At 44.3% G+C, this 13,306-nt stretch overlaps 1 protein-coding gene across 1 annotated transcript in view; it reads right to left on the bottom strand.

The window, feature by feature from the left end:
• Positions 1–13,306, bottom strand: part of LOC119462215 (protein eva-1) — a 52,903-nt gene that overhangs the window by 13,315 nt on the left and 26,282 nt on the right. Inside the window, exons 2-4 of the mRNA XM_037723563.2 lie at positions 5,741–5,976; positions 3,746–3,869; positions 2,511–2,660 (exon numbers count right to left, since the gene is read on the bottom strand). Of these exons, the coding sequence (XP_037579491.1) occupies positions 2,511–2,660; positions 3,746–3,869; positions 5,741–5,976 (510 nt within the window). The remainder of the gene's footprint in view (positions 1–2,510; positions 2,661–3,745; positions 3,870–5,740; positions 5,977–13,306) is intronic.

Consider the following 13,306-nt stretch of genomic DNA (forward strand, 5'->3'; position numbering starts at 1 on the left):
TGAGCAAGCGAAGCGAGGGCGTCGATGCCGAGGCTTGTCTGATTTTGCTCACGTGACCTCAACGGATGAATCGCGATTGAAGCACTAATTAATTCATTGGAACGCTAATCGGTCAATTGCCTTCACCTATAGTAACAACAGGTACGGGAGAACACGAGTGAGAAAGAGCTACCAAGTGTCCGAGTTGAAGTGTGTAGTTAAGTGTGTCTTTAACTGGATACGGTGCATCTACGCGTACCTGGATACACAGCGTCTCCAAACGTGAATCTTTAAGAGAAGCGTTTAGTTCGGACTTTTCTTGTTCAAGTGCACGTCACGTGCGGAAATGTCCTCATTTGCAAGCACCTTGCTCATTTGAATGTAATCTGCGGCGTTACGAGGGAAAGAGAATTTATTTGAAAGAAGGCAGAGAGGTGGGTCTGAGCTAGCGCGCTCTAGCCGGCTACTCTGCACAGGGGGAGAGGAAACGGGGACATAAATGTGTGATGAGGAATGATGATGACATAGAGGAATGCACAACGGTGAAAGCAAGTTCTGTTGATAAACATTTAGACATGTCATTCATGAAGCCACCGCCGGCGAAATGCGAAAACACCCGTGTACTTAGGTTTAGGTGCACGTTAAAGAATCCCAGGTGGTCCAAATTTCCGGAGTCCCCCATTACGGCGTGCCTCATAATCAGATCGTGGTTTTGACACGTAAAACCCCATAATTTAATTAAGCCACCGCCGGGTTTCAGACCTTGTCTGTAGTCACTAGTTCACACGAACCTTCAGATAAAGGAGCTAAGACGAAGCTGGTGTGTGGGCTTTTCCTAAGTCAGAAGCACAGGCCAAGAAAAAGCTTGACAAAATGTTAAGAGCTGCGATAAGCGCCTCCAGTGGGGCGAGCACCTGCAGAGCAATTTTAGCGGCCGGATTCTCGACAACGCAGAGAATCGCGCGCATTGACTCGACCAGGTGCTTCAGCATTTTCTGAACGGTTTCCTTCTCATTATATCCATCTCCATGCTTGCCTGTTGTGATAGGGTCAATAAAACGGGCGTCATTGCGAAGACTATACGTTTCTAGTAATCGCTAAAAGCAGTTTTTTATTGAGACTACTATCACATGTTTTAGAAACGTAACAAAATTGTAATGTTTCAGGGAATTTTCATTATAACATCTGCAAATCCAACTCAGAAAAACAAATAGCTAATCCAGTTATGTAAATTGCACGAGTGACCACGTAACATGTGGGAAATGGGCATGCCCCGGCAGTTAACACGGAATTTATTTCTGTCTGTCACCTGAGTTTTGCGAAACTTCAGGAAATGGTCGTATTTCATATATCAACGTGTCACTGTTGATTTTCTACGTTTTAGACGTTTGTAAAGACATAGTTTGCATAAATTTCATCACAGCTTCATCGTTATTTTTTTATTTTTTTTTTGTGCGAATTTACGCAGTAGCAAACATTTCGTTTCACAAAAAAGAACAATTCGGACTGTTAATTGAGTACAAAAAGACGCTGCGATGTCCCGTTCTATTTTTTTTTATCTTCGTGTCTTTTTTTACATACCTTTGCAGCTGACGCTATTCCAAATCCTTGGGATTGTTCAGTTGTTTTACATGAAGTGTATCCGTGGTGATCCCACCATTCGGCTGCCCCCACCAGCCACCAGCGTTTTACTTTTTCTTTGTTGCTCAAGACAGCCGCTCACTGCAAACACCACAGCTGCTATGTTTGAATGATCACGGCAGAGACTCTCGTGTCGCATGAGACATCTGCTTGGGTTAAAGAACAGACAACGCAATGGATTGATCAGTGCTCTGCCGCTGTCCCATTGCTCTGAAACGCCTTTCCTAGACGCCCCTTTCACGCCTTCACCGTATTTTTTTAATTGTTATCATTAAATATGTGTGTAGGAAAAGTTGGCATCCTAGATGATGCCCGATACTTCTTCGCTTTCAGGCAAACATTATTTTTTTTTAAATTGCCGTGTAACGGAAACAAGCGAGAGAAAAAGACGGAGACTCGTGCAGTTTTCTACAAAAATTACTGAAGGGAACTTTGGCTCGGCGATCGCTCCCGCTGCCATGGGATGGGAATGATGGTTAGTACGTGGTGTTGTCCAATTTTCGTGTTCGCGGCTTCAGAAGTTCATGAAGCATTATTTATTACGCTTTATATTTGTAAATTTCCAAGCAATCGTTGTTTCATAAACTCACGAAAAAAAATTTATTCCTGCACTCATGCACCACCACTGTGGACTGTTCTATAATGCAAAACGTTGTCGAAAATGATGACACTGCAAGGACATGACAAAGCTGTTGACAAAGTTTAGACAAATCAACGTACTAAGCCTCATTCCCTCGCTAGCTCTAACCGCCATGCTCGAAGCTCCCGCCGACATTAGCGCCCCAGTTGCTCCCGCTGTAGTAATGTTTTGCCGGAAACTCCAGACATCATCACCTCAAGAAAGTTGCGATACTCGGACGCCAATAGAGAAGGGAAGCGGGCGTGCGCACCGGACAGCTTGACGTCCTGCCTCTGCGGGCACTCGGGCACGCCTTTCTCGGTGCCGCCGAAGTTGGCCGAGTAGACCACGATGCGCAGGTTCTTCTGGCAGCGCAGGTTGAGCACGGCATTCTCGCACACGATGCGGTTGGAGAACGTGGCTGCGAGAGAAGGCGCGCGCTGAGCAATTACACGTCGTGTGTGTCCTGCACGGGTGTAAATGTGCGCACGAATCTCCAAATGGAAGCGCCACCTTCCGGGAAAAAAATCGAGCAGCTGGTCGGTGAATTCTGTAAGTATACAAAACTGCGGAGGATGGTGATTCGCGAATAGATGCTCGCTCACTTGTGTTGGGTATGTCTGGACGCCATTCTGGCTTTTGTGAAGCTGTGCGTCTTCGCTCCTGTTACAGAAGTTCAGCGGCTGTGGCATTCTGCTACAAAGCGTGAGGTTACACGCCTGATTATTGACAGGAGCAGTCATACGCACCGATGCGGTGGAAGAAAAAAATTCTCGCGCGCTTAGGCTTGGGTGCACATACACAAAGGAAAAAAAACTGTTTTGCGCATTATATGATGGGAACCGAAAACATTAGATCACTGAAGGGTCGATTAACCGACAAGCGTTAATAAGACATACAGCAGTGACCAAGAAACGAGAAAGAATACAAATTTCTGCCGTTCAATGTTGATCCACAGCTCTATCGCTACCTTGAGAGATGAAATTAGATTAGTCATTGAAATAATAAATTAGTTAATAATTAGTTAGTTAATCAAGTAGTGTTACGGTACAACAGACGCTTAAATGACCGGCTGAGCGAGCGATCGGCGGTAAGGAATACGAAATGGTGCATCTGAGCTCTTAGCGCGAACTTTTAAATTCTAATAAACATAGTTGAAACTGCCTGCTTCTTGGCCAATCCCCCGTAGTGGGTATGAGCCAATGTTTGGGAGACGAGGTGAGATGAGATGGTTCCTATCTTGGTCTCTGGCAGGCCTGGTATTGTATAGGCATTTCATATACTCTCTGCTGTCTGTGTTTCTCCTAACATAACAACGTCTATTTGCTGTGTGCTGCTTCTTCCCTTCGTTTCCAACTAGGCCAACGACAGGCGTTAATAAATGCTGAATTCGGAGCTGTAGTTAAACAAGCACGAGAAAGCGCAACGGCAGTGTTTGAGTAGTCATCGAGGGACGTAAAGGAGACCGAGAGTATAGGCAGGACAGAGCCGGATATTGTAACTCACTGGGGCGGCACTTGTAGGCGACCTCGGCGTACTTGTACACGCCCGGGCAAGGGTCCACCATGAATGACTTGACGTCAGTCCTCACCATGCATTCTCGCTTCTCTCGGCATGCTGCCTCCACCACCTGTGATGACGGGTTATACAAGAGAGCGTCTGAATGTTCCGGATAACTTGTTTTGGCGACATTCGCGATGACTATCTTGAGAAGGCAAAGAATCGCGGTATTAGGAATAAACGTATTAGGCCTAGTAAAAAACCGGTCGAGGCATTACCATAGTTCTTCAAAGTTGGCTCGAAAGAAGCTAGGGTCAAAGTTGGCTCGAAAGAAGCTAGGGTCAAATTTGCAGAGCTTTTCTTTCATAAGCACATTTTGTCGTATCGGCAGGTCGCCTTCTCTAATAATATGTGCCGTATCGGGCACTTGCCGAAATTCACTCTTACCAACAATTCTAGAGTTAAGAGCATTTTGTGAGTACGGACTCTGATCCTTATCCCACCGTTGTCGTAATATATTCATGAAGAAGAAATGTCCTCAACCTGACCGTCTTTCTCCAGCCGCAAACGATACGTTGTACGCTACGTGAGGCAATACACGCAAGTACATCCTGAGACAGTATGTGTGTCACGAACCGCTACATCTAACCATGTCCGAACACCGGCAATAATTTTATAATTGACCCACGAGTGTAGAAGAATGTATATTTACAAGCGATGTATATAGATAGCGTTCAGGCAACGACCAGAGTCTTCGTCTTCCTCTCGTTAGTGTCCCCTTCTTCTTTCCCTTCGCCGTAACATCATGTTTATTAATTATTACTTTTTTATGTCTGCTGCGCGAAATGCTCACTTTATTGCTTAAAATGTAACTAAAATATGCACAGGCTTCAACTGATCGGGACGCATGATTAAGCATAATATAATAACTTTATACCCATTTAGGGACAAGAAATCGACAGGAATATCTTCTCCTCTTATTGTGCAGAAATCATAGGTTTATCTTTCTTTTGTTCTCTGTTTTACTGCGGTAATTTTATCCTTAATGTTCTAACCCTCCGCACAAGTCATTACTTTTTTTTTTTACTAACGTTAACCTGTTCGCGCGTTGTGTCCATCTATCCTGTTCTATATTGAGATCGACTTGGTTTTATTATCGTGTCATCACTGACTTTATGTCAATGACTATCTCTTGAGAGTAACATTGACAATGACATTGTTCTCTTTCATTTCGAGCGTACCGCTTTGGATAATTCTTTCGTTTCCTTCTTACCATCAATGAACGGAATAAGCTTCTCCGCATCGTGATCACTACCGCAAAAAAGCCAGCTTCGCAGGAACAGCGTTACCTTTGAAATCCACCCGAAAGCCGCATGTAGCTCCAAGCTCGCTTTCATAAAACCTCCTCTACATTGCAGTATGCTGGAGAATTTTTTTGATGATTCAATGTCTTCACACTTCCGGTGATCAATTAATTCACTCTCATATTCCTATGAGCTCTAGTCGCCTCGCTAGCTCAGTTAATACAGCGACTCACGTGGAGTGGAGTTTGTGCCGGGTTCGATTCTCTGACCAATTCTCTTTTTTACAACTTTTCTTTCAACTGCTAATAGCTTTATAGCTCCTCTTCACCCGATACCCAGCGTAGACCAGCAAGTCAAGTTTTCTATTCTGAAAAACATCGGCGCCATTTCATTTTTTTTATTTCTCTTCAACTACTATGTTTCCTTTCTGGGGGACTCGCAAATGTTGTTAATGTTGTTTAGTAACTATACACATAGATGGAACGGCAGGCTACATTAGAGCCGCCTAAATCATACTCACAGTTATGAAATTGTAACTACCCATTTCCCAAAAACAAGCAAACAAACATAATAGTCTACAAAAAAATGTAAACATCTTCCTTTCCTAACTTCGTGATAATTTCGGGGCGATTACAGTTCTTCCTTTTATTAGCACAGCTTGGGTTCCGCACGCGATCGTTTTATGTATTCTTCTTACCTTGAGCGCTTCCTTGGCGATGCACTCGACGCTGCCGTTGTACTCTTGCGCCGGTCTGGCGTTCTCAGCGCCCTCTTCCTCTTGCGATGGCGGCGGGCAAAGCATGTGGTAGGGCACAGAGCGCCCGTACTGGGCCACTGAGATGGAGATGCTAGTGTTGCGAAAACAGCGCAGCTGCAGCTCCTGGCCGTCACAGGCGAACTTCTGAAACGTCTTCAGTGTGCCCGACAGCAGGGCTGTAAGAAATTACAGTGACGCAGACTGTAAGAAGCCTGAAGGTAAGGGTTCGCTTAGCCGTCTAACGCTGTATGAGAGAGAGAGAGAGAGAAGTGATAAGGGAAGGCCAGGGAGGTTAACCAGGCTGAGCCCGTTAGGCTACCTTTCTCTAGTAAAGCGGGAAAGGTGATTTGAAAGAGGAGAAGGAAGAGAGAAGTTCATACTTTGCAAGGTTGCACAAGCGTTCATCGCTGAGTCAGTCACAGGCAGTCGTACAGACTGGTGCGTTTCAAGAAACGCAGCAGCGCCTTTGTGGCCTTACACATAGCAGACGCGACATGGAGAACAAGTATTACCACTGGCCTCGCAGCTATTTGCATCAATATTCCTATGAAATACAGCGACCGAATGCCCTGGCCCATGCAAGGGTGAGGCGTGGCAACAAAAATAGTAAATGCAAAGTGGAAATACGGTAATGACACAAGACGACAGCGAACGACAAAGCCCTAAGCACCAAAACTGCATCAGAAATATATAAACGGCACTCGATTTCTCCGACAAGGTCACTCGGCAAAAATATTAAGCGCGGAGAGCATTGAATTTCCGGTTTCAAGGGTGCTTATTTAAGTCATTTTTTGTAAAATTACATTCCCCTCCCCCTCCCTCTTTTTTTCTTCTTTCAGGTTGTTGCGCACCGCGATTCAAAGGAAATTGAAACGAATCCTTCTGAGTGGCTCGGTAGATTGTGTGCTCGGAGGATGCGAACGAGCGCCTAATTGAATTTGGCTCCACATCAACTAGAACGTTTTCCTTTGCTTTTTTTTTTCTTTGTTCGTTTTTTACACGCACTCAATCGTTGAAGCGATCGAGCCTAAATCCGCTTTAGTTCTATGTCTCTCCTCCTTTAAGAGCATAAAATAAGCGAAGTAATCGTTGTAATTCTTCGAAGGTCTCTATATCGTCTGCGGCTGAGCAGTTTCTTCTGCATAACAGGGAATGACTTTCGGGTTCAATATCAACCTGATTTTTCCCTTGACAAAAGTTCATCACAGCCGACGCATTTTCGTAAGGCTTGTCATAACGTTTCCATAACGCGGAAGACGTCGAACAGTGACTGTAGTTTCGATGAGCGCCTCCTCACCATGTGCGGGGTAGTAAACCGGACATCCGTCTGATCAATCTCCCTGCCGTTTCATCTCTCTCTCTCTCTCTCTCTCTCTCATTTACACCACTCATTCAAGGACGCTTTATTCCTCTGTTCTTTCTTGCTAGATATTCGGTCACCCTGACCCGCGTTATGTTAGAGTTAATATGTCCCATTGTGACACTTCCTGTTCTAACAGGATAGCTAGACAGAGGTTTTATCCACTACGCTATCGCTCGCTTACGAAGGCGCACACAGATAATCTCTCTCAAAGTACTGCGACGTGAATACTTTAGGCAATAGTTTCTTTCCAGCAAGACTTACGCCACAGTTACGGTGTACCTAATTAGGCATTGTGAAAAAAAAACAAATAAGACTGCTTCCCTGACAAGCAGGAGCACGCAAAATAATAGTTGTACGAAACAAGGAAACGTTCACACTAAGACAAAATCTGTGACCAAAAGCTGGCAAACAAGGAAAGCCTCATCGGCGAGCCATCGTTTCCGCAGACATGTCCCCGTACCGCAACACAGACTCCGTGCTGGTGCTTCGCTTGGCGGCCCACTGTTAATCAGGGGTATTGCAAATTTTTACATGATAGTACTCTAACTCACGAAAACAGTGCAGCAAAACTAGAGAAGTTTCCTTTTCTTTTCCTTCTTTTTTTTCTTTAGTGGGAAATTTCTGACTGCAGACGCCGGAGGTAGTGTCAGAAACACTGAAACACTGTCCACTGAAGTGTACACGGTCCATTGAAATATTATCCAGGTGCTTCAATACCTAAAGTTGATTGCCTGATTATTTACATCACGGACGATGCGACAACTAAAGCCAGTCAGGGCTCGAGGCATGTCCGCTTAGCAGGCATGCATGTACCGAGGTCATCCACACTTTTGAAGCTATCGTCCGCAAGCCAGCGGCAAAAATATTCTGAGACATCACTCTGCCTTAAGCAACACAGTATAACACTATCCGGCACGCTGATGCATTTCAAGGCCCGTTTCGGGGATGGACAATAAACTGCTGCTTGTCTCAGGATTCCTTTTATGCATAAGTACCTTGAGCCCTGAATGATTTTACTTTTTCAGTTGCAACGATTGCCTTAAAGTAATTATTTCATATATTCATCAAACTTAAGGTAATCAGTTATTAGGTTAAACATCAAATTTCTGTAATCCTTCGTTGAAAATGCTATGTTGCCGACGAAATAGTATCTTTCGTGTCTATCGCACATGCTTTTGAGAATGACTCGAGGTCTTCACCGAGCCGCCCGATATCTGGGTGATTCATGGATTGAGTTGAACATACCAAAACAATGCAGGAGTTATGAATCACTGCCGCAGAGGAGATCTCGGAAGTATTTTGACCCCTACTACAAATGGGTAAAAATACACGAAGCTTGTCATCATTCAACTTGACCACCACGGATGCTTTAGCACGCTCACAAACCTCGGTACACAAGGATTGTTGCATTCCGTCCCACCTGAATATAGCCGTGATAGTCGCGAATCAAAGTCTGGGGGTCGGGTTCGTAGGTGTCGTGGAAAAGAAAAAAAAAAGGAAGTATTCACTCAACATAGCGTTACATTACAGACTTTCGAATACTTTGACGCGTTAAGCCGAATCGACGAGTGAACCCGCTGTTTAATATAAGCCCAGTGAGACAACTTACAGCCTTAAGAACGTAATCGTACGAGTGAAACATTCCAGTGTGATTAACTAGTTAGCTACTGCTGATGCTTATTGTAGCAACTAGCCCTGAAAAGAAAAGATACAACTATGACCGCGGAAAAAAAATACATCCTGTCACGTCCTTCTGCCTCCCTTGTGTGCTCTATTTTTCATGACGCGCGCTTTTTCATACCTGAAACAGTTTTCGAATATATAAAAAGAGGGCTAGCTTTTCTGTTATCCGTTGAAAAAAGATTCTTTACCCCGCACCACACAAAAACGGGTGCTCAATTGTACGGAGTCCCCGCAAACAGATAGCGAATGAAAGACGCCGGGTATAAGTACCTCAATCTAGCAAATTTCCCGATGACAGATCCCGTTTCTTTCAAATGTCTCGTTGTCTCAAAAGCATTGATTTTGAAGCAGGAGCGAGGACCATCGCAGCGTTTAAAGGAAAGTGGGGTTAACGGGCCGCGAAACAATGGCCGCCCCTTCTTTTTTTTGTTCAGCTCCAGCGACGCACGAGATTCGATTGAAGGGCGAATTGAAAAGCCAGCTTGGCCGGCGGCGCATTGATCTTGCAGTGGGCCAGCAAGCGGTCAACTCTAGCCATTCGAGCGCCTATAAGCACTCACTGACCCGCGTGTCTTGCATTGTGATGCACTTTCATGCTTCAACGTCACAAGTGACAAGGTCAATTACAGTCTATGACAAAAATGTCGAAGCTTCTGGGTTTGTGACTAAATCTTGAAGGCATATTGCACGAGTAGACAGTTTTCGAATTTGCATTGAAGGCGGCGCCAACGAATCTTCTTTTTTTGTCTCTTATTTTTATTTCATTTTGCAACGCGATACTATGGGAAAGGATGACGTTGACACTGGTTACTCTTCGTCGCATGACAAACATAATTATATCCCATAAATGTAGTGAGAAACACCGAACACAGTAAAAAAAAACACACAAATACATTAAATGTTCGGCACTCGAGCCCATAAAGCCACTGACGGCAGTACTGGAACACCCACAAACACGCACACATATACATTCCCTGTCCGAAAAATATCCGACCTTATTTATTTTAGCTAAATCTACCAGGTTGGCCACACTGTGCGATGCGGGAGGAGGCTCCATGGTTTCTTTAGCCTGCAGGTGACGTATCCTTCAGCTGTGTCTGCTATTGAGTAGGAGCAGTTGTATTGAATATCACCGTCTTTGAGCGATTTCGAGTGAGTGATTACTTAAGGTCTGATAAGGTGCCGCTCTTTAGGCAATTCAGGATTTTTTTTCTCATGCCATAAGATTCAGCGTACCTAATGAAAGTCAGTGTTCTCTAACACACGATGCCGATTGCAGACTTTTTAAAAAGTTTGTTATTTTCTTGTGCTTTTAAATTTCCACCAACAACGTGTAAAGTCCATGCGTCAGGCACTTCGAGGAGTTTTAGTTTTCCAGGGTTTAGCGTTATCGTAAACTTACTTTCAAAATGTCACAGGACGATGATCTAAGGGCACGCAAGAGCTGGCCCAGTTAGGGCGTACCCTATTTACTAAAGGAAACTGTATACAGAGGCTCCCTTCAAGATGGACGCGAAGTACCCTTGAAGATACTTTCACCCTATCACAAGTTCAGCTCAACACCAGTGCACAGAATTCGCACGAAACTAATGAAGGCGCCCCAATTACTCAGCTTATCAGAGAATCGCGCTTAACCAAATTCGCTTTCAAATGAGTCAGGTGTATATACCGGAGTTCTGAGGCCACTACGATTTCAAACGCCTTGAGCCGCAGTTACGCGTTTTCAGTTTTTCTTCTCACTTTCAATTTTACTTTTCACAGCATGCAAGAAAAGGTAGCGCGCACCATGCAGAAACTAATGCAAGCCTCGCTTCTCTCGCTTGTGAGAGACTTCGTTGCGCTACATGCAAATGAGCCAATCTCCTGGGCAATTGCTAGTAGCGAACATCCTGCAAAATACCGGAAATAGCTACACGGTGCCTGAAGATTCAGTGTACACTCATATTTCGTTCTGCTTACAGGTTACCACTATGAGTGGAACATACGTGCAAATAAATAATTTTCTCACGTAAAGGTAACAGCGTTTGACATAAAATCGCAAAATCTATGAAACGGCATTTAATTTGTTTCAATTGGAACATTTTTTAATACGCGTAACAATAAATATGTAGAACTGTGTTCCAGTGAAATAGTCACTATCACCTAAACAGTCTCGCATAAAATTGTACCTATTAATCCGGAAAATTGTTTGACAAACCTCTGCTTAGAACTACGTTTTGATAGCCAGGATATCCTTCCCCATATATGAACTTTTTTTTCTTTTTTTTCTTTTTTTCAAGTAGAGATGCGTGAAACAATGGCCTCTGGATAATAGTTACATGTATAGGCGGAACGCGGTTATAGGATGGTACTGGTTATTTCACTGGAACACAGTTCCACCACATAGTTATGGTAATGTATATTTAAATAGTGAGAATTTCTTTACATGAAACGACGTTTCATATATTAAGCGGTTTTATGTTGAAATCAATCCATTTAAGTGATTTGTTGTTTCTTTTAGCTGAAACCATAGTGGAACGAGATTTTTTAAAAACGCATTTGCTCACGGAACCGCTGAAAGTTTCGTGTACTCACTTTGAGCGTTCGCGTGCTTTGCTGTAAAGCCATTGCCTTTGGTTAGCAAAGCAAATCTCTCCATAAGGATTGCATACGAGTAATATGCGGTATACCTATATTGGCGGCGAAGCATTACGAAGTAACGAGGGTTTTACACGCGCCCTGAGAGCTTGCGGTACAGCACTCAATGCCCTAGAGACTTTGGCAGATGCACTAGTGTAGCGTAGAAGTGTATGGCACGAATACCTGAGCTGTGCTCTTTGCAGAAAACGATAGGTCTGAAAGAGAGTGTGTGTATGTATGCGAAAGCAAGAGAAAGGCCAAAAAAATTAACATTGAGAGCTGGAGATGTCAGCCTAGCCCACAGAAAAAATTAAGTCAGCCTAAAGCAAGACACCTCGCATAACACTCCGTATATTAGGGTAAAAGAGGAAATAAGTAAAAAATGTAACAGATAAACAGTAAATAAATGAAAAACAAAAAAATCCAGTGGGCTGCGAAAGGAAAGTAATTGCAAAACACCTATTCATGAAGCAAGAAAGAAAAAATAAAAACAACCCCACTCTCGTAAAACGTATACGCAAAAAAGGATGTAAATTCAACAGCATTTCATTAAAACTTGCGTAACGTAACGAAATCAAAAGCGCCTTCTGAGCGCGCGAAGTGTATAGCTGTCCGACCTCAAGGTGAGACAGCATGACGCAACTCAACGCATTCATCGCGACGGAGGTCAACTCCTCGCAAACACTGCACGTTTGGCACAGCGGAGTAATACACTCCTAAATAACGAATAAGAAGCGACTAATTAGTGAAAGCACCACTGAGCCGAGCGCGCGATGCATGCGCTCACGATCACGCCTGTCAAAGCTACAAGGCATTCAAAAGTCAAAGTTCGTGTCATGAGAATATTTTCGTTTTCCGTGATGGGGGATACGTTTCCTCCATACGTGATAGGCTAGGCCAACTGCACATGCGCGTCTGTTACCGCTGACTGTATACCACGGCGCCTACCGCAGGTTAGCGTGACTGCGTATAGGTTACTGCAGGCTACCGTGACAACATGGCAGCGCCCAGACTGTACCGTATACCACCCGCGTCGCTCCTAATTCACTCTTGGTATACTTGTTCTGCTTCGCGACAGAAAATTATATATATAGTAAGCCATAGCTTTTTTCAAAACTCTGGGACCTCCTGCTGTAATACTGTCACCATGTAACTCCAACATGACTGTTGCACTAAATTTGACTTGACTTATACCGATCTCACGTTGAGAACAAAGTCTTTTTTCCATTATTATTGAGACCAGCAGTTTGTTTTAGACGCAGTTAGGCCGAGAGACGCGGCACATGGCCAGGAAAGCAGGATGCTTTCTGCCTAACAGACGGCCTCAAAAGATTAACGTTGGCTAACCGTTCGTAACCGTTGGTTTTGCGTGGGTGATGCCAGAACGCTCTAAAAAAGCCTATTCCTTCGCTGCATTATTAATTTAACACCACGTTTCAGCACAGCACGCGATGACGGTGTGCTAAAGCGTGGATGTCTCGGCATGTCTATACTGCGTACCACTGGGAGGTGGCGCATGCGCACTGGTCCTGTAGCCTATCGTGTATCACGCTAAGTGGGACCCGTAATGCCATTCCGTATAGTCTGTCGACCGCAGGAAAGCGACAAAGAAAAAAAAAAGGGCGGTTTGCTAAATTGCTCGCGCGCACTTCATAAGAGACAAGGCTGCGTTGCACACAGAGAGTGCGCAGACTTCGTCATTAGCACTGGACCGACAAGCGAGCACAGTCTACTCTCTATGCTTAGTGCGAAGAGAAGCAACCGTACATACGATCGCAAAATAAAAAAAAACAAAAAAACTCTAGTGCAGAGGTACAAGGTTAATGCGCTGCGCACTCAGC

The sequence above is a fragment of the Dermacentor silvarum genome, chromosome 8 (assembly GCF_013339745.2).
Source record: "Dermacentor silvarum isolate Dsil-2018 chromosome 8, BIME_Dsil_1.4, whole genome shotgun sequence".
Taxonomy (NCBI): domain Eukaryota; kingdom Metazoa; phylum Arthropoda; class Arachnida; order Ixodida; family Ixodidae; genus Dermacentor; species Dermacentor silvarum.